Here is an 18934-nt window from a genome sequence, read left to right on the forward strand (position 1 = left end):
TAGCTGACGACAGCCTTAAATCCGGATTTAATGCAGTGTAAACGGGGTTTTACACTGAGATTTTGGCATGACATAACTACCGCAAACAGATGAGTACAATTTTTCCCGCGGAGTGCAACGAGTTTTGGTTGTGTGCGTGTATTATAGTTAAGAACCATAACACACACAAACAACAAAAAATGACAGCAACTAGTAACATTCTCAAAATCAGAGTTGCACTAATCACTGATTTTGACAGATAGTGAATTCAATATCTTGTTGTTGGGCAACTGCCACTACCTGGAGTGGATATTGGGGATTTAAGGGACATACTCAAGCATACATGCGTATACATAAATATGCCGATCACACACAATTCTTGAAAACAGTTGCATATTTTGGTACATTTATCGATAATTCAGCCATGAAATCGGGGTTATTTGGCATTTAAAAATAAATTCTGCAAAAAGAGAACTCTGAGCTCTGACTTATGTGGTGTTCATCGTCTTTTCGAGAAGCTCAGCCATTAACATTACGCTCCACTATGATTTAGTACTGACCCCATTATTGCTATGATTTATTTTTCTCCTATCCATTTTGCAAGTTAGTTGTTCTGGATTAAATATCATTGCAAAGTTGTATGGATAAGTTATCGATAACATGCAATAACAATTAATAAGTACTATAATTAAAAACAGCAGATAATTTTGCACTATAATGTTAATATCACTTTTTATCGACTGTTATCGCTTGATATCGAAACACGGCCAATAGAGGAAAATCCTATAAATATTAAAAAAAACGAGTGGTATACTTTTTCACTTCCTGAAATTGACATAGCTTTGACATATTGATCCACTTTTTCAGGATCCAAGGCCAGTCCATTAGCATTTGATTTAATAAAGATGTCCTGTAATTCAGCAGTTTTAGATCTGAAAAGAAAATAATATGAAAAAATTTATTTAATAAAAATGAAGTTTTGAAATAAAAAAAAAATTAAACAAATATTTGGGAAAAACTAATAAAAACCTAAATCTTAACATAAAATTAATTTAAAATACATAACATTTTATTAAAACAGTTTTATTTTCTTTGTGGCGTTACTTTGCAAAGTTGGGGTGGTATTTAGTGAATCAAATGTTAAGATTTTTTATGGAAAAATCTCCATTAGGCGAAATTGTTTAATGATCAACTTTTATTATACAGTGCCCAAGCGCTATCTGCGTTACGTCACCCCCAACCATGTCTAGCAAAACGTAACGTATCGACACAACACTCCCGTGGCAGAGTTGCTAGTTTTATTTCTCAGCCAGAGTTGTTTATGTGTAGCAGTTGAGAAACAACAAAAACAAATTTCATTGTTATCGGTAATGAACACAACCAAAATGTCAACCAACTGAGTTCTCAGTTGTACATTGGGGATCCGAGCAAATGAGTTTTTAACATTAATTAAAACCAGAAAAAATCAGTTTATAGAACATATTTAAATCAAAACTAAACAAAATATCGTGTAACAAATACATCATTTACAGTTTTCCAAGACAATAGTACATGCATGGGTTAGATTAGCCTCAATGGTTGGATTTTTTTTGAGGAAATAATGTAGTAGTGCGAGCTAAGCCAAAACAGGGAAGACAAAAATTCTTTGCGGACTCCCAGTGGCGGTGATACACTTCACTTCTATGGCAAAACAATAAAGTAAATATTGAAAAAGTGTTTACGTGGCTTTCCTTTTGAGAAGGGAAAAAAGAAATAAAATAGATAAAAATCTTTTTTCGAGGTGGCTGACTAAAACCCGACAACAACAACAATAATAGCAGCAAGAACGAAGTGGCAATAGTGCAAAGGCTAATCCTCCCCCCCCGACGACAGGTCTTGTCTTTGTACATTGAGTGTTGTCTATGTCTATGTCGTAGTCAAGCAATAGCAAGCAAGCACTCACACTACGTCATCCCAACTCACACACATGCGTGTCATCCGATTGTAGCTTGAGTTTTTGGGAACACTGCAACTGCAGAGGAGCGGCTAACTACAACCAAAAATATGTTTGCCAATATTAAGAGCCGTTTCTTGGCCACTGTCATTGCCCCTGACCTACCAGCCCTGCCTTCGTCGAGCCATGAGCATTTGATTCGAGGCAGTGCAGCCTATCACCAACGTATGCTGCACCAACAACAACTTCAGGATAAATTTGCATATGCACGTCCCCCTTTTTTGCAATTGCTGACGGCTGATGAATTGAAAGCTTCGGCCGATCACAATGTGCGTCCCATTATTGTGCCCAGGGATATCAATATGCTGCCTTGGGGCACCGGCTATGCCGAATGTGTAAATTCGGGAAAATCCGAATGGAATGAAGATCAAGGGGCATTCTGTCGTCAGATTCTATCGGATCCCACTCATCAATATCCCGATTTGCCGTATACATATTTCGGTATATTCGATGGCCATGCTGGTTATGGTGCAGCCTTAGCGGCCTCACATCAGTTTCATCATATACTACATGAGAAATTGGTGGATTGTATTGAACTACTACTGCCCCGGGAGGGCATGGAAGATGCCAAGGTTAATGTTGCCACACAATCGGTTAATTCATTTCCACACCCCAGTCATTTTCAAAGAATTGTCTCCAAAGATGAGCTCATAATGGGCGCTTTAGAGAGTGCCTTTGTACACATGGACTCATTGATAGCCCAGGATCGTGATCGTTATCGTGACGCAGGTGGTTGCACAGCCTGTGTGTCGCTCTTCATCAATGGCAAGATGTATGTGGCCAATGCCGGTGATAGTAGGGCAGTTTTGTGCCAGCGCAAAGTTCTATCCAAAGAGGAATTGCCCGCCACCACGGATGGTTCAGAGGGTGCATTCCCAGTGCCCTTCTCATTCGATCACACACCGGAAACAGAGAGGACACGCTTGTTGGGTGTGGCTCAATATAAGCCCCATTTAATGGGTAAATTCTATACTGCCATGGAGTATGCCAAACGACCGCATGAACGTGATTTGGGTCAACGCATACTCTGCCGTCAGGGCACAATGAAAGGCTGGACGTATAAAACGTTGACGCGAGAAGATCTTAAAATGCCCGTTGTAACGGGTGAGGGTAAACGTTCAAGGCTATTGGGCACATTGGGTGTTACCCGAGGATTTGGTGATCATGATTTGTTGGCCATAGCCACGGGCACACTAATTAAACCATTCCTGACCGCTCAACCGGAAGTTATGTATAGAGATCTCACAAAAATTGTAACCATTCCAGGTAAGTTGGGCATTTATTTTGTTATTTAGAAAAAAAGTATTTTTTTTAGGGGGGAAACGGGATAGAGACAAAATTCAGAAATAGATATTTTTGGTATGGAAGTCGCTTTGTTAATCCACACAATGAGGATCCTGCGGATATTCTTTTAAGTTTTAGCTATACGAATATGTGGATTATGGGTCCACACCAAAGGAGTGGGTTCGAATCTACTGAATCCGGAGCTGGGTTATTCCAGTGGGAACTTAGTTTAGTAGAGAAGGCTTACTGGAAATTGGGTTAGAGAGAGCAGAATACAAGCGTCCGTAGATGTGGGCGATTTGCCATTGTTTTGGAAAATAGAAATTGTGGCCTCTCTTCAGCAAAAGGTTGAAATTCGCCAAGACAGAAGCTGTCATTGCCCTTTAAAAGTCTGCCTCTTTCGGTGGGCTGATATTGGAATCATCATGTGGGACTCCTACCAGCTGTCCTCATCTTCACCTTCATCCTATTCTTCTTGAAATGCCGGAAAATGTCATCAATAATCACGGGCCATAAAAAAGGGATAAATAAAACATCTCCCTGTGTGTTCCTCTAATCACAATGTTTCTAATAGAGCCATCCGCTGGTGACCCGGCACGGGATGGCTATGAGCACTACACGGATCGGAACTCTTAGCTCCGCTTTTGTGTCATTGTTTTGTTGTAGCTACATTTTCATGTGGATGTGGTAACCCTCGTAAAGCTCCTTTATGTGAGCAAGCTCGTTCTGGCGAGTTATTAAAGGCGCCAATAACTCGCCTTGTCATATCGAGCATCATTGGCACCCAGTATTTGTGGAAGGGCCGGAGCCGCCCGCCCTCTCAATGAGACTCTCTACTCGATACCTACTGTTTGTCCGTGACTGCCCTTGCAGCTACTCCATATGGCGCATTCCTATCTATCTGCAAACGGTAGCTTGCAGCTAAGCTTCTCGTGACAGCAATGAACACCACACAGATCGGACCTCAATATTCCAGCTTGTGTGGTGCTCACAGCTATCCCGTGCCGGGTGGTGTTCATCTTCATTACCGGAAGCTCAGCTGTAAGCTGCCAGCCACGTACACAGATAACGTATAGTGGAATGTTTCATACCGAATAGCTGAAACGGTGCTGTGTTCTTAATGTCCACCAGAGAGTTATGAACGAAACCCATATTCACCCTATTAAAAACTCCCTTTAACATCGTATCAACCCAATTCCCCAGGAAAGGGCCAAATCCAAAGCCAAAAATTTCAAGCTGGTCACCTTTTCGATTTTGCACGGCTTTTTGATTTTGCACGGCTTTTCGATTTTGCACGGCTTTTCGATTTTGCACGGCTTTTCGATTTTGCATAAGTGAACTCGTATCCCGTTATGGTACCGAAAGTTATACTGACCTCCTTCTTACTTTCTTTCAGTAATAGCCTTGTATTCTCACGATCCGGATATCCCCGTAAGATTTTCGCTGTCCTACCGACCGTTCCACAGTGTTAGGTGCATGTTCTTCGACCACGCTCGGACTGTGTCGACCCGAAAGGCTTCATGTTAACCAAGTTTATTGACAGCAGTCCTCTGACCTTCACCGCCAAATCTTCTACTCTTTCATTCCCCTTTATTCCGTTATGACCCGGGCACCCGGCGGGTTTTTCATTCCTCATAGAAGGCACTAATCTTCTTCTTACACTCCAAGAATGTTCGTGACCTTACAGTCCTGGTCGTTATTGCCCTGATGGCCCATTTACTCTCCATTGATTTGTTTACACTAGACGTGCTCGCGTTAACACCACACCACCTATGCTCAGACAGTCAAAAACAGATCTCAGTGCTTGGGTTCTCAATGTAGATCCTCAGGCCCACTCTGCCCTATAGCTTTGACCCATCTGTAAAGCACGATCTCCCAAATGGCAATAGCAGAGTTCCGTCAATCCATGACTGTGCCTCTGGCAGCAGTGTCTCGCACTCGACCTTACGTGTTATGTCAGGTATCCGATCGGAAACTTCTAATTCAACCGGGTTTCCTATCGTCTCCTCGATTATACCACGATGGTATGACTTGATCCTATCCTCCATCCATGCTCACATTGCTTCAAGCCGCAGTGGCTGCCTGACTCTTAATCTGTATGTATCCCATTGACATACACACATATCAAGAATAGTCTCTAGTGTCCTAGTGGCTCTGGTCCTCATCGCTCGTCCTATGCCAAGACAACATGTTCTCTAATCCTGTTGTTGTTGTTGTAGCAGTTTATTGTGTTCTATCTTTCGTCTGCTTGATTCTGTTGAGTGTCAAGACCCAGGAACTCTGCGACTAAGATGGGGTGCGTCCACAGGGATCTAGGTCTGAGTCGAGTGGGTCTGGCCGGGCAGTTAAACAGGTGACGTGTATCGTGCGGTCCCCGGTTACAATCGGGATATATACTTGCACGTCGGCATCAATCCTAGCTCTGTGGGAATTGAGGCGGCTCCATCTGCCGGAACGTAATTGAGCCAGAACTACTCTGGTTTGACGGGGGAGGTCGATTTCTTCGGGTGCAATGGGTGGCGGTCGTTCCCCAAGGACTACATTCACCCGGTAGCCAATTACCGCATCTGCTACCGTGTCTGCATGAATGTTGTTTAGACCCTCTTGATATGCCTGTTGTATGGTCCTTATGTTGCACTGTTTCTCTAAAGCAGTCCACCACACTACTAAGGCGTTAGTAAGTATTGGTCTTATCACGCTCCTGTAGAGCCAATGGACTATCCCCGAATTCAAGCCCCATTGCGATCCTACGGCCTGTCTACATAGTGTCATTTGTGAGCCTTCTCCGCACGGTCCTGAATGTAACACTTCCAATTAAATCCCATGGCAGCCGGTTGTACGTACCGGATTGACCCGATGGAGTTATCCATCGGCAAGGGCTGTCGCCTCAGTGTACAACACACTGCTACAACAACAACAACCAATTAAATTTCCTAAGTATTTAACTTTGCAGACATCAAATAGTTGAGGAAGCGTGGTGCGTCAAATTTGTCCACCTTCGTCTTCTTCGTGAACAGCCAGATTTCAGTTTTCTCTGGGTTAACATTGAGACGTGTGCCCTCTGCAAGACCCTTTCGGCCCTTCTGCATAGCTGGTTCGGATCCTTACCCCTAACAAGTATTACAACATCGTCTTCACAGCATAAGGGTTCAAATCCCTCCTTAGACAGCATCCGTAATAGGTCATTTATGATGGTCAACCATAAGAGTGGCGATAAAATGCCCCCTGTGGCGTGCTTTGTGCCACTTTCTCCCTTATATTTATGTCATGAGAACCACAGTTTATTCATCTGTTCCTTTGCATATGGTTTATCCAGTCTCTAAGGATTCACTTCACCCGGTACTGGTCTAAGAATTGGATCTATATGCAGGCCGGACATTGTTGAAAGCCCCCTCGATGTCAATGCATACCGTCAATGTGTACGTCTTAGCTTCGAAGGATTCTTCTATTTTATACACAACCTCATGCAGGGCAGTCTCCATCGACCTTCCCTTTACATAGGCATGTTGTTTGCATTTGAGCAGTTCGCTGGATGTCCTACTCTTTATCATGGTGTCCACAAAGAGTAGAAAGCACGTAAGGCATATGTCTGTAGACCTTTGGTGTCACATAACTTGCCTTGCGGGCTTGGGTGTAAATACCACCATTGCCTCTTGCCAGGCTTTCGGAGAATATGCAAGTGCTAGGCATGCTATGAAATTAGTGGCCAGATGTGCCTCAGCTCTAACTATTCAAGAGTTATCATTACCCTCTCTCAAACGTCATATTTTTTGTTTAGTTATTTTTCGATTCGCTCCCACTGTGAGTCTGTAGATAAAGTCAACCCTCTAGGGGCTAAATCAATGATTGATAATCGTGCAGTTTGCAGTTATCATTAATTCTTCAGATATCAGAAAGATGCATAACCATCCCCACTACAGTCGGGTATATGTACTGCGTTCGACCCAAGGTTATTCCTGCAGATTGCCAGTAGATCCACGCTTTCAGTCGGGTCTAGGGTAATTTCTAGATCAGAAATATCGTCAATCCTACAGGGGCTAGAGAAATAAAAATCGAAGGAATAGAAAGAGGAAAGTTGAGCCTTTTGAAGATTTTGTTGGGGCTTCAGTGTAAAGGAAGACAGTAAACAGTCTCGGCACGAAGAGACTATGAGTACCACACGGGTTGGAACATTGAGCCTCGATTTGTATGGTGTTTATCGTCATCACGAGAATGTTCAGTTGAAAGCTACGCCCGGTAGCTTTCAACTCCCCAGATTGAGTATAGTGGAATGCTTCTTAAACAAGGTAGCTGCAATTGCGAACAATCAACAAAATCGACTCGAGAATCTCAGTGACAGGCCGTGCAGCACCGGCTCTTGCTTAAATACTGAGTGCCTGTGATACTCGATATGGCAAGGCGAGTTATTGACGCCTCTAAATAACTACTGTCATAACGTTCCCGCGGCGATCAGACTCGTAAACCGGAAGTATCGCTACCTCCACATACCAATGTGGCTTAAACCCATGGCAGCTGGTTGTACGTACTGGATTGACCCGATGGAATCATCGGCAAGGGCTGCCGCCTATGTGTTCAACACCCTGCTACTACAACAACAATAATGAATGTGGTTCCCGGCACAGGATAGCTGTGAGCACCACACAGGGTGGAACATTGAGGTCCAATCTCTGTGGTGTTCATTGCTGTCACGAGAAGCTTAGCTGCGAGCTGCACAAGTTGCGGATAGTGGAATGCTCCATATGGAGTAGCTGCAATGGCAGTCGCAGACAATCAGCGGTATCGAGCGGAGAGTCTCAGTAAGAGGCCGGGCGGTACGGGCTTTTCACAAATACTAAGTGCCTGTGATGCTCGAAATGACTGGGCGAGTTATAGGCACCTTTAAATAACCTGCAAGAGCTTGACGAGGGCCTCCACCTCCACATGAAAATGTGGCAGCAGAAAACAGGAATTTTTCTCAAATGAACTGAATTCTACATTGATTTTGGGACAGATAGTATTATCTCCAGCCGCTAAATACAGACATCTCCAGCCGCTTCTAAACTTAAAGACGATATAAGGCCATTGCGTGCCAAACGGAACTAAAAAACTTTTGTTAATTATTTTCTTCTTCTTTTTTTTCTTCGATTATTTATAAAAATATATTCTCTCTCTCTTTCTTTCAGAGGAACAAAATGAAGATGGTGACTATGGTATTCTTGTTATGGCCACAGATGGTTTATGGGATGTTTCCGAAAATGAAGCAGTAGCACGTACCGTTTTCCAAACGCTACACAAATATCCCACAGAGAAACATCGCTACACTATGGTGGCTCAAGAGTTGGTGGCCAAGGCTAGGGGTAAAATCAATGAATATGGACACTGGAGATTGGCGGATAGTAAAGCGGCAGCCACTGTCGATGACATCTCAGTGATTGTGATACCAGTTCACCAGTATTATAAGGAACACATAGAATGGGAACAGAAATGTTTGCGTGAATATCGTGAACGCCTGGAGCGTGAGAGAGCAGCACAAGCGGTAGAAGCTAAAGAGGAAGTCACAAATGAGCTGCAGCAATACCAACAGCAATTAACCAAAAGTTTGGTCAATGGCATGCAAGAAATGGAAATGGCTCAAGTGGAAATCGAGCCTGTACTTAATGTGGACGATGACGAAGTAGAAGTTAAACCTGCAATAAAAGCCATGGGCGAAATGAAAATCGAAGAGAAATCTCCTTTGCAAGCCTTCATAGAAAATGAAAAGCAAAGCACCGAATCCAATGAGAAATCGAAAGATTCAGACTCTAGTTCTAAAGTTGACAAGGAGCTAGAAGATAAAGAAGAACAGTCTCAGGCGGAAGAGAAGAAGGACGATAAAAGTTCTTTGGAAACTACAACTACAGAACAAATAGGTAAATAATAATTTGTTAGCTTTATTAGTACTCTAATGTAAGAATGGTTTTCAAAGCAAATTGTTTTGTTTTGATGTGAATCACTTTGAACAAATATTGTATCATACCCCCCGAAAATGGCTTATCAAATCAAAACTTGAAAGTAAAACTTGCCAAAAATGTGGTGTTTTATCTAATCTTAATATCAAAGCAATTATTTGCAATGTTTAGGTTAGAATACATAAACAAAAAAAGGTTTGTTTCTTTTTTAACGAAAGAATCTGGTTTAAGTGTTTGTTTAAACTCTCCCTAAAAAATGTCTTAAACAAGTTATGACTAAGACTAATAGAAATCCAAAAAGTTTATTTACTTATCAAAATTCTTAAACATTTGAATTTGTCTTTTGTTAAAAGTAGGGAATTTCACACAACATTGCATTCAGGCCTTGCTTTAAATTAAATCGACTAAATGTTCATTTGAAGATATTTGAAAAGTAAATATTGGGTTGCCCAAAAAGTAATTGCGGATTTTTCATATAGTCGGCGTTGACAAATTTTTTCAACGGCTTGTGACTCTGTAATTGCATTCTTTCTTCTGTCAGTTATCAGCTGTTACTTTTAGCTTGCTTTAGAAAAAAAGTGTAAAAAAAGTATATTTGATTAAAGTTCATTCTAAGTTTTATTAAAAATGATTTTACTTTCTTTTAAAAAATCCGCAATTACTTTTTGGGCAACCCAATACATACTTGCCTTCATACTAAGTTATCATTAGATCTGCAAATTATTCACGCAAATATTACAATCTCACAAGATACTTAAGATTCTAATTGTTAAAAAACTAGTGATTGTGAAAAAGAGATAAGGTAGACATCATCATGGAAGATCCACACCCAATTTTTTTGTGATGACTAAAGGGTAACTTACACAAAGTGTTACCAATTGAATGAATTACATTATGTTCGGCCGGGCCGAACTTTGAATACCCACCACCTCGGGTATATATGGAAACCCCCTTTCGTCACAGTCCTGTTAAAATTGGATAACTTAAGCACTCAAATTCGGCAAGGACATTGAGTGATCTAATAAATATACATCACTGTCCAATTTTAAGGAACAAAATATTGGTCTTTTTGCCAGCTATATCCAAATATAAACCGATCTGAACCATATAGGACACGAATGTCGAGGAGGCTTAAACCAACACTCCAATAGGAAATTTTTCCCATGAACATTCCACTAAGGAACAGGGGCAAACTTCTCACATATCAATGAGTGCAGTCCGATTCAAGTTTAAGCTCAATGATAAGGGGCCTCCTTTTTATAGCCGAGTCCGAGCCACACCTCTTTGGAGAGAAGTTTTACATGGCATAGTATCTCACACATGTCGCCAGCATTAGAAGGGGAAAACCACCGCTGAAAATTTTTTCTGATTGTCTCGCCAGGATTTGAACCCTGGCGTTCAGCGTCATAGGCGGACATGCTAACCTCTGCGCTACGGTGGCCTCCAACCAACTCTCTATTTAAAATTTCGACGAAGTCGGGTAATAATGCTTTTATGAACTTCAGACCCTTAATCGGCAGATCGGGGTGTATGGCAGCTGTATCTAAATGTTTTTCGAACTGAAACATATTTAGGGCGGATGTCGGGAGGCTAAAAACAACTCACTATTTCAAATTTCAGCGAAATCGGTTAAAAAATAAAGCTTATATAGGCTGCAGACCCCTTATCCGGAGACCGGTCTATATGGCAGCTTTATCTAAATATAGTCCGACCAGAACCATATTAAGGTCGGATGTTAGGAGGTCTTAACCTGCTCACTGTTTCACATTTCAGCGAAATCGGTTAAAAAACAAAGCTTTTATGGGCCTCAAGGCCTTTATCGGGAGGTCGGTCTATATGGCAGCTATATCTAAATATAGTCCGATCAGAACCATATTTGGGTCCTATGTTGGAAGGCCTAAAACTACTCACTGTTTCAAATTTCAGCGAAATCTGTTAGAAAATAAAGCTTTTATGGGCTTCAGACCCTGTATCGGGAGATTGGTCTATATGGCAGCTATATCTAAATATAGTCCGATCAGAACCATATTTGGGTCCTATGTTGGAAGGCTTACTGTTTAAAATTTCAGCGAAATCGGACAAAAAATAAAGCTTTTATGGGCTTCATACCCTGTATCGGGAGATCGGTCTCTATGGCAGCTATATCTAAATATAGTCCGATCTGAATCATATTTGGATCAGATGTCGGGAAGATTAATATAACCCACTGTTTCAAATTTCAGCGAAATCGGATAAAAAATAAAGCCTTTATGGGCTTCAGACCCTTTATCGGGAGATCAGTCCATATGGCAGCTATATCTAAATATAGTCCGATCTTAACCATATTTAGATCCAACGTTGAGAGCCCTAAAACTACTCACTGTTTCAAATTTCAGCGATATCGGATAAAAAATAAAGCCTTTATGGGCTTCAGACCATTTATCGGGAGATCGGTCTATATGGCAACTATATCTGAATATAGTCCGATGAGAACTATATTTAAGTCAGATGTCGGGAGGCCTAATATAACCAACTGTTTCAAATTTCAGCGAAATCGGATAAAAAATAAAGCTTTTATGGTCTTCAGACCCTTTATCGGGAGATCGGTCTATATTTAACGGGAAGCCCTAAACTACTCACTGCTTAAAATTTCAGAAAAATCGGATGAAAAATAAAGCATTTATGGGCATTAGACCCTTTATCAGAAGATCGGTCTTTATAGCAGCTATATCAAAATATGGTCCGATTTGGCCTGTTCAAGAACTTAACCAGCGTGCATCGAAGAGACAGACGTATCTGTGCCAAATTTCTGCTCAATATCTCAATTTTAGAAGGCCGTAGAGTGATTACAATAGATGGGCGGACAGACACACGGACATCGTTAAATCGTCTAAGAATTTTACGACGATCCGAAATATATATACTTTGTAGGATCGGAAATTGATAATTCGATAATTCCTACGGTGGCGGGTATAAAAATTATTCAAAAATTTGTGGAGGTCATCTTAATTTTAGAATTCATTCCACTTTTGCTCAATATTACCAACTTTTGTCTTGACTATTGCTCTGATTCGGTCGAAAACCCTGTTGCAAGCTACATTGCATAAAGAAATGATTTTTAGTACAGGGTGGCTGATGAAAGCCGCTACCAAAAAAAAATGTAATAACTTTTTTTCTATTTAATAATAATAATTTAATAATTAATTTAATTAATTAATTAATTAATTTAATTAATAATAATTTAATAATTAATTTAATAATTTAATTTAACATGAATAAAAGAAAAATGTATTCCATACACCGAAAAATATTTCGATGTGTTGCAAACGCAATGACTAAATTAATATACCCCCTATCCCACGGTGGTGTGTATAAAAATTATTCAAAAATTTGTGGAGTTCATCTAAATTTCAGAATTCATTCCACTTTTGCTCAATATTACCAACTTTTGTCTTGACTATTGCTCTGATTCGGTCGAAAACCCTGTTGCAAGCTACATTGCATAAAGAAATGATTTTTAGTATGTCCCTTACAAATGTTCAGGAAGGTTGGAAGGTTCCGCTGTTATCAGTTATTGACAAATATCAATCAAATTTTATGCATAAACAAAATTCAGGGGCCTTATCATTTTGCTGATGAGTAATCACTGTGGCACAATCAATCAATTGATGTACAGGGGTTTTCAATAAGAGAGCTTCAAAAGTTTTTTTTTCTTTTCTTTTTTTTTATAAAAACAGAAGCGGTTTGTAGATATCAATGCAATTCTTTATTCCTGTGAAAATACGTTCGATGCCATTATGTATGCAACTCGATGTATTTTGCATGGCCAGCACGGGCACGCTTGCAGAAATCCAGACACTGAACCCAATTTTCTACGGTTTTCAAGCATAAACCGGCCGATACTGCTGCAATTTCGCGTTCGATATTCATACGAAGTTTATCAATCGTCTCTGGCTTCTTGGCATAGATCATAGACTTGACGTAGCCCCATAGTAAATAGTCTAACGGCGTCAAATCTTACGACCGAAGCGACCAATCGATTAGACCATTTCGTGAGATAACACGTTCTCAAAACTTGGTTTCCCATAAATTGATTGTGACATTCGCTGTGTGGCTTGTACCGCCGTCCTGTTGGAACCACATATCCTCCAAGTCCATATCATACAATTGGGTCCAAAAATATTCTATTATCATTTAACAGAAGTGATTTCCATTTACAGTAAGGTGCCGGATTTGATCATCAAGGAAGAAGTACGGCCCAATGACGCCGCCGGCTCATAAACCACACCAAACCGTATTTTTTTCGGGATGCAATGATGAATTATGGACTACGTGTGAATTACTGTCTAAACAATAACACATATTTTGCTGATTGACAAGGCCATTCAGCCGGCCTAGGACTAAACGTTGCAAATCTTACTGAAGAGAAATGTCAAAAGAACGGCAAAAAAATATGACGTCGTTTGCTGTCCCTTTCGGTCGTCGTCGTTGTCGTTGTAGCCACATTTTCATGTGGATGTGGCGTTCCTCGTCAAGCTCCTGAAAATGAGAAAGCTTGTTCCGGTCCAAAGGAACGATCGCCGTGGGAAAACGGTGGCTATTGGTTATTTAAAGGCGCCAATAACTTGTCATGGCGAGCATCATAGGCACTCAGTATTTGTGCTAGAACCGGTGCCGTCCGACCTCTCTCTGAGGCTCTCCGCTCGATACCGCTCATTGTCTGCGACTGCCGTTGCAGCTACTCTGTATGGAGCATTCCGCTATCTGCAACCTGTGGACGCGCCCGGTAGCTCGCAGCTAAGCTTCCCGTGAAAGCATTGAACACCACACAGATCGGACTTAAATGTTCCAGCCTGTGTCGCGCTTACAGTTATACCGTGCCGGGGTCCCTATCGGTCTACTTTTGTAGCGTCCCTTTTGAAAACCCCTATACAATGCTTGGATTTACCAGTTAAGTTATTCAAAATCGGTTTTTGGGGTTTTTAATTGGCTTCGGGACCCTTTTTGAAAAAAAGGGTGCTGATATTAATCTGCCCCATGCCACTATAGACATACACCTAAGCCAGTTATCGACTTGTTGTGCGCGATAAAAACTAAAAAGTAACCTCTAAATCAAAATCCATCTTAGGAATTCCGTGCTACTTACAAAATCCTTCATGGTTTTCCATGCCACGCCCCTAAGTTGGTTCATGTCTGGTATTGTGTCCCCAACCAAGTGGCGGTATCTGTTAGACGCGATAGCAGTATTCCATTATCTTCACCGCATGCCCTACACATGGTATCACCGATTCCGAGAGCTATACTAACCTCCTTCTTGCTTTCTTTCAGTAATAGCCTCGTCTTCTCACGATCTGGATCCCCCCATAGGATTTTCGCCGTCCTACCGACCGTTTCGCTGTTTCACAGGGTTAAATGCGCATTTATCGCCCATGCTCTTAACTTGGACTGCGTCGACCCGAAAGGCTTCGGATTAACCAAGTTTATTAACGGCAGTTCTCTGGGCGTCACCGCCAAATCGTCTGCCTTTTCATTCCCCCTTACTCCGTATGGCCCGGCACCCAAACGATGCGGATTTTGCCATCCTCAGAGAAGGCGTTAATCTCTTCTTCAATTTGGCTCAGATCGGTACAGATTTGTTAAGGTCTTGGGCCCATAAAAGGCGCATTTATAGTCCGATTTTGCCGAAATTTGGCACAGTGAGTTGTGTTAGGTCTTTCAAAGTTATTCTTCAATTTGATCAGATCGGTCCAGATTTGGATATAGCTGCCATATAGTCCGATCCCTCGATTTAAGGTCTTGGGCCCATAAAAGGTGCATTTATAGTCCGATTTAGCCGAAATTTGGCACAGTGAGTTATGTTAGGTCCTTCAAAATTCTTCTTTAATTTGGCTCAGATCGGTCCAGATTAGAATATAGCTGTCATATGGACCGATCTCTCGCTTTAAGGTTTTGGACCCATAAAAGCCACATTTACTACCCGAGTTTGCTGAAATTTGGGTCAGTGAGTTGTGTTAGGCCCTTCGACATCCTTCTTCAATTTGGCCCAGATCGGTCCAGATTTGGATATAGCTGCTATATAGACCCATCTCTCTATTTAAGGTTTTGGGCCCATAAAAGGCCCATTTATTGTCCGATTTCGCCGAAATTTGGGACAGTGAGTTGTGTTAAGCCTTTTAAAATTCTTCTTCAATTTGGCTCAGATCGGTCCAGATTTGGATATAGCTGCCATATAGTCCGATCCCTCGATTTAAGGTCTTGGGCCCATAAAAGGCGCATTTATAGTCCGATTTCGCCGAAATTTGGCACAATGAGTTGTGTTAGGTCCTTCAAAGTTATTCTTTAATTTGGCTCAGATCGGTCCAGATTTGGATATAGCTGCCATATAGACCGATGTTTCGATTTAAGGTTTTGACCTTATAAAAGGCGCATTTATTATCCGATTTCGCCGAAATTTGGGACAGTGAGTTGCATTAGGCTCAACAACTTTCTGCAATTTTGCCCAGATGGATTCAGATTTGGATATTGCAGTCATATAGACCGATCTCTCGATTTAAGGTTTTGGGCCCATAAAAGGCGCATTTATAATCCGATTTCGCTGAAATTTGACACATTGACTTATGTTAGGCTTTTCGATTGCCCTCTTTTATTTGGCCCAGATCGGTTCATATTTGGATATAGCTGCCATATAGACCGATCTCTCGATTTAAGGTTTTGGTCCCATAAAAAGCAGATTTATAATTCGATTTCGCTGAAATTTGACACATTGGCTTATGTTAGGCTTTTCGACGGCCCTCTTTTATTTGGCCCAGATCGGTTCATATTTGGATATAGCTGCCATATAGATCAATCTCTCGATTTAAGGTCTTGGTCCCATAAAAAGCTGATTTATTATCCTATTTCGCTGAAATTTGACACATTGACTTATGTTAGGCTTTTCGATTGCCCTCTTTTATTTGGCCCAAATCGGTTCATATTTGGATATAGCTGCCATATAGACCGATCTCTCGATTAAAGTCTTGGTCCCATAAAAAGCAGATTTATAATCCGATTTGCTGAAATTTGACACATTGACTTAAGTTATAGCTGCCATATAGATCAATCTCTCGATTTAAGGTTTTGGGCCCATAAAAGACACATTTATTGTCCGATTTCGCCGAAATTTGGGACAGTGAGTTGTGTTAGGCCCTTTAATTGCCCTCTTTTATTTAGCCCAGATCGGTTCATATTTGGATATAGCTGCCATATATACCAATCCGTCGATTAAAGTCTTGGCCCCATAAAAAGCACATTTATAATCCAATTTCGCTGAAATTTGACACATTGACTTATGTAAGGATCGAAGTTTGCCCCTGTTCCTTAGTGGAATGTTCATGGGCAAAATTTGCATTTTGACTTATGTAAGGCTTTTCGACTGCCCTCTTTTATTTAGCACAGATCGGTTCATATTTGGATATAGCTGCCATATATACCAATCCCTCGATTAATGTCTTGGCCCCATAAAAAGCACATTTATAATCCGATTTCGCTGAAATTAGACACAGTGACTTATGTCAGGCTTTTCGACATCCGTGTCGTATATGATTCAGATCGGTCTATATTTGGATATGGCTACCAAAAAGACTATCGGATAAGTTATGCATTTTTCACCGGATTATGACCAGCGGTGTTTTACATATATACCCGAGGTGGTGGATATGCAAAGTTCGGCCCAGCCGAATTTAACGCCTTATTACTTGTTTTTCTAATTCTTTCATTTTATTTCTTTGTAATCAAACGTTTTGTTATTCTTTTTTCAGATTCCACGTCCGAGAAGACATCGCCATCCAAATCGAAACAGCGTAAAAATCAACGTAAAGATAAGCGTTAAACAAGAGTAGAAGACATTATCAGTTTCTAATTAGAAATTATTCATAAATAATTAGCAGTAGAGAAAACAACAAAAACAAATAAAAGTGACGATAAAAAAAGTTTAAGCGCCCATAAAAAAAAGCCAAACAAAGTGGCAGGCATACAATCCATGAATTGTGAATGCTGTTTCATTTTCTATGTACATTTATTTTTCCTATATATTTTCTTAATTATTTTTAGTCATATAAAATTATTCTCGTATATATATTTTTTTAGCATACTTAGCATATTTATGACTTGACAGACTTCTTGACTTTCCATGATAAAAGCTAAAAAATAGAACAATTTCAATGCCTATTTATTTTTTTATTCTAATATAGTAAAGCGCCAAAACCCTCTCAACGACCACATTTTAAGAACTAATAGCAGAAATTGCCAAACACAAATTGTAAAACCCAGAGACTTTTAAGAGCTCTACGATGTTCTTTTTTAGATTTATTTCATTTATTTATTTGACTTGACATTCTGTAAAATATTTAACTATCTATCCATCTATCTAGCTATGCTTTTACCACCACACAAACATTTATTAAACAATTATTATCAAATCAATAAGAAGAAGAGAAACAAAAACAAAAATGTAGAGATAAAAAGTTAATGAATACAATATAATAAACAGATGATAATAAGAAACTTTTGAGTGAATATTTTTCGTCGTTATTTATCTCACACAACCAACCTACAACCCAAAAAAAAACACACACACACAACAATTCGAATTGTAACAAAAATCAATTAAAAATTTTGCAATAATTATAAAAAACCAACAAATTTTTGGAAATTAAAAAAAAATTGAAATAAAATTAAAATATAAAATGCATAAATATTTACAAATTCTAATATCTTATATTGTTTATACCATAAATAAACCCGAAGAACTTAGTTTTAATATAAATAAATAAAAACAAACGTATTTGCATAAAAACAAAACAAAAACCACAAAATAATTGCTTATAGTGTGTTTTATTTATTTTGCGCCGCTGCCCACAGATAAGTTTTAATACCTTTTGTTATTGACTTTTTATAGCACCTTCTTATCGGTACTTTGCCGTACTACAAATTGTCAACCCTTGGTAATTAGTTTTGCGCCTATCTCCTTGCAGTCATATTAATGTCGTTTGTCGTTTGTCTATTCTCTATTTATTAATTGCTGTGAACCAAAGCCCATTGGGATTAATATTTCCTGTATCTTTTCGCCGCCCATTGAATTTGGGGGAAAATGAGGCCGCGAAAGAATTTTATTAAAGATATCGAACTAATTATGTGAAATTACATTTTATGCATACAGACCGTAGGGTTCTCTGTTTTTATTAAAAACAGAAAATTAAAAAAAAAAATGGACGAATGAAAGGTATTCGGGAGTAGATTACGAATATGGTCCGGTAGGAGCAATAGGCTATATAAGTTTTTGATATCGCAAGGGGGGTGGACCCTTACTTACCTTACTTACCCCATAAGTACCACCCAAAACTAAAAGTGGACCGATTGGAGTAGAGTACGATTTTCATATTAAAAATTGAGTCCAAGTAATTGGGCGGCCGCCCCGACCCCAAAACCCCCCAAATTGGTTTATTGGACGATAATGACAATATGGGACTCGAATGAGAGGTATTCGCGAGTAGATTACGAATATGGTCAGGAAGGAGGTATAGGCTATGTAATTTGTTGATGTTGGAAGGGGGCGGACCCTCCCCCGTTACCACAAAAACACCACCCAAAATCAAAAGTTGACCGATAGGGACAATATGGGTATCAAATAAAAGTTATTGAAGAGTAGAAAGCTGTATATATATATCAATATAGGACTGAAATGAAAGGTATTCGGGAGTAGACCACAGATATGACATAAAAAACGAGGTCCAAT

General features: G+C 40.1%; 2 protein-coding genes across 5 annotated transcripts in view; one reads left to right on the forward strand and one right to left on the reverse strand.

The window, feature by feature from the left end:
• LOC106090293 (uncharacterized) overlaps positions 1-18934 on the reverse strand; it is a 139328-nt gene that overhangs the window by 2443 nt on the left and 117951 nt on the right. For both annotated transcript variants that reach the window (XM_059368321.1, XM_059368322.1), the window contains exon 5: positions 794-911. In XM_059368321.1, the coding sequence (XP_059224304.1) occupies positions 794-911 (118 nt within the window). The remainder of the gene's footprint in view (positions 1-793; positions 912-18934) is intronic.
• Positions 1364-17961, forward strand: LOC106090292 (protein phosphatase 1H). Of its 3 annotated transcripts, none has more exons than XM_013256439.2 (4): positions 1364-1677; positions 1741-3238; positions 8419-9144; positions 16959-17961. In XM_013256439.2, exons 2-4 carry the CDS (start codon positions 2023-2025, stop codon positions 17027-17029), a joined length of 2013 nt encoding a protein of 670 aa, XP_013111893.2. In that variant the 5' UTR covers positions 1364-1677; positions 1741-2022; the 3' UTR covers positions 17030-17961. The 3 variants fall into 3 exon arrangements, with proteins under 3 accessions (XP_013111893.2, XP_013111894.2, XP_013111891.2); XM_013256440.2 differs by having other exon boundaries at positions 1760-3238; XM_013256437.2 differs by having other exon boundaries at positions 1364-3238.

Source organism: Stomoxys calcitrans, chromosome 4 (assembly GCF_963082655.1).
Source record: "Stomoxys calcitrans chromosome 4, idStoCalc2.1, whole genome shotgun sequence".
NCBI classification, from domain to species: Eukaryota; Metazoa; Arthropoda; class Insecta; order Diptera; family Muscidae; genus Stomoxys; species Stomoxys calcitrans.

Bases quoted from the DNA above. Each gene is read 5' to 3' on its own strand.
- LOC106090292 (XM_013256437.2), top strand. From the start codon at position 2,023: ATGTTTGCCAATATTAAGAGCCGTTTCTTGGCCACTGTCATTGCCCCT. The intron at 3,239-8,418 runs GTAAGTTGGGCA...TCTTTCTTTCAG, and splicing joins AAAAATTGTAACCATTCCAG to AGGAACAAAATGAAGATGGT. The intron at 9,145-16,958 runs GTAAATAATAAT...TTCTTTTTTCAG, and splicing joins TACAACTACAGAACAAATAG to ATTCCACGTCCGAGAAGACA.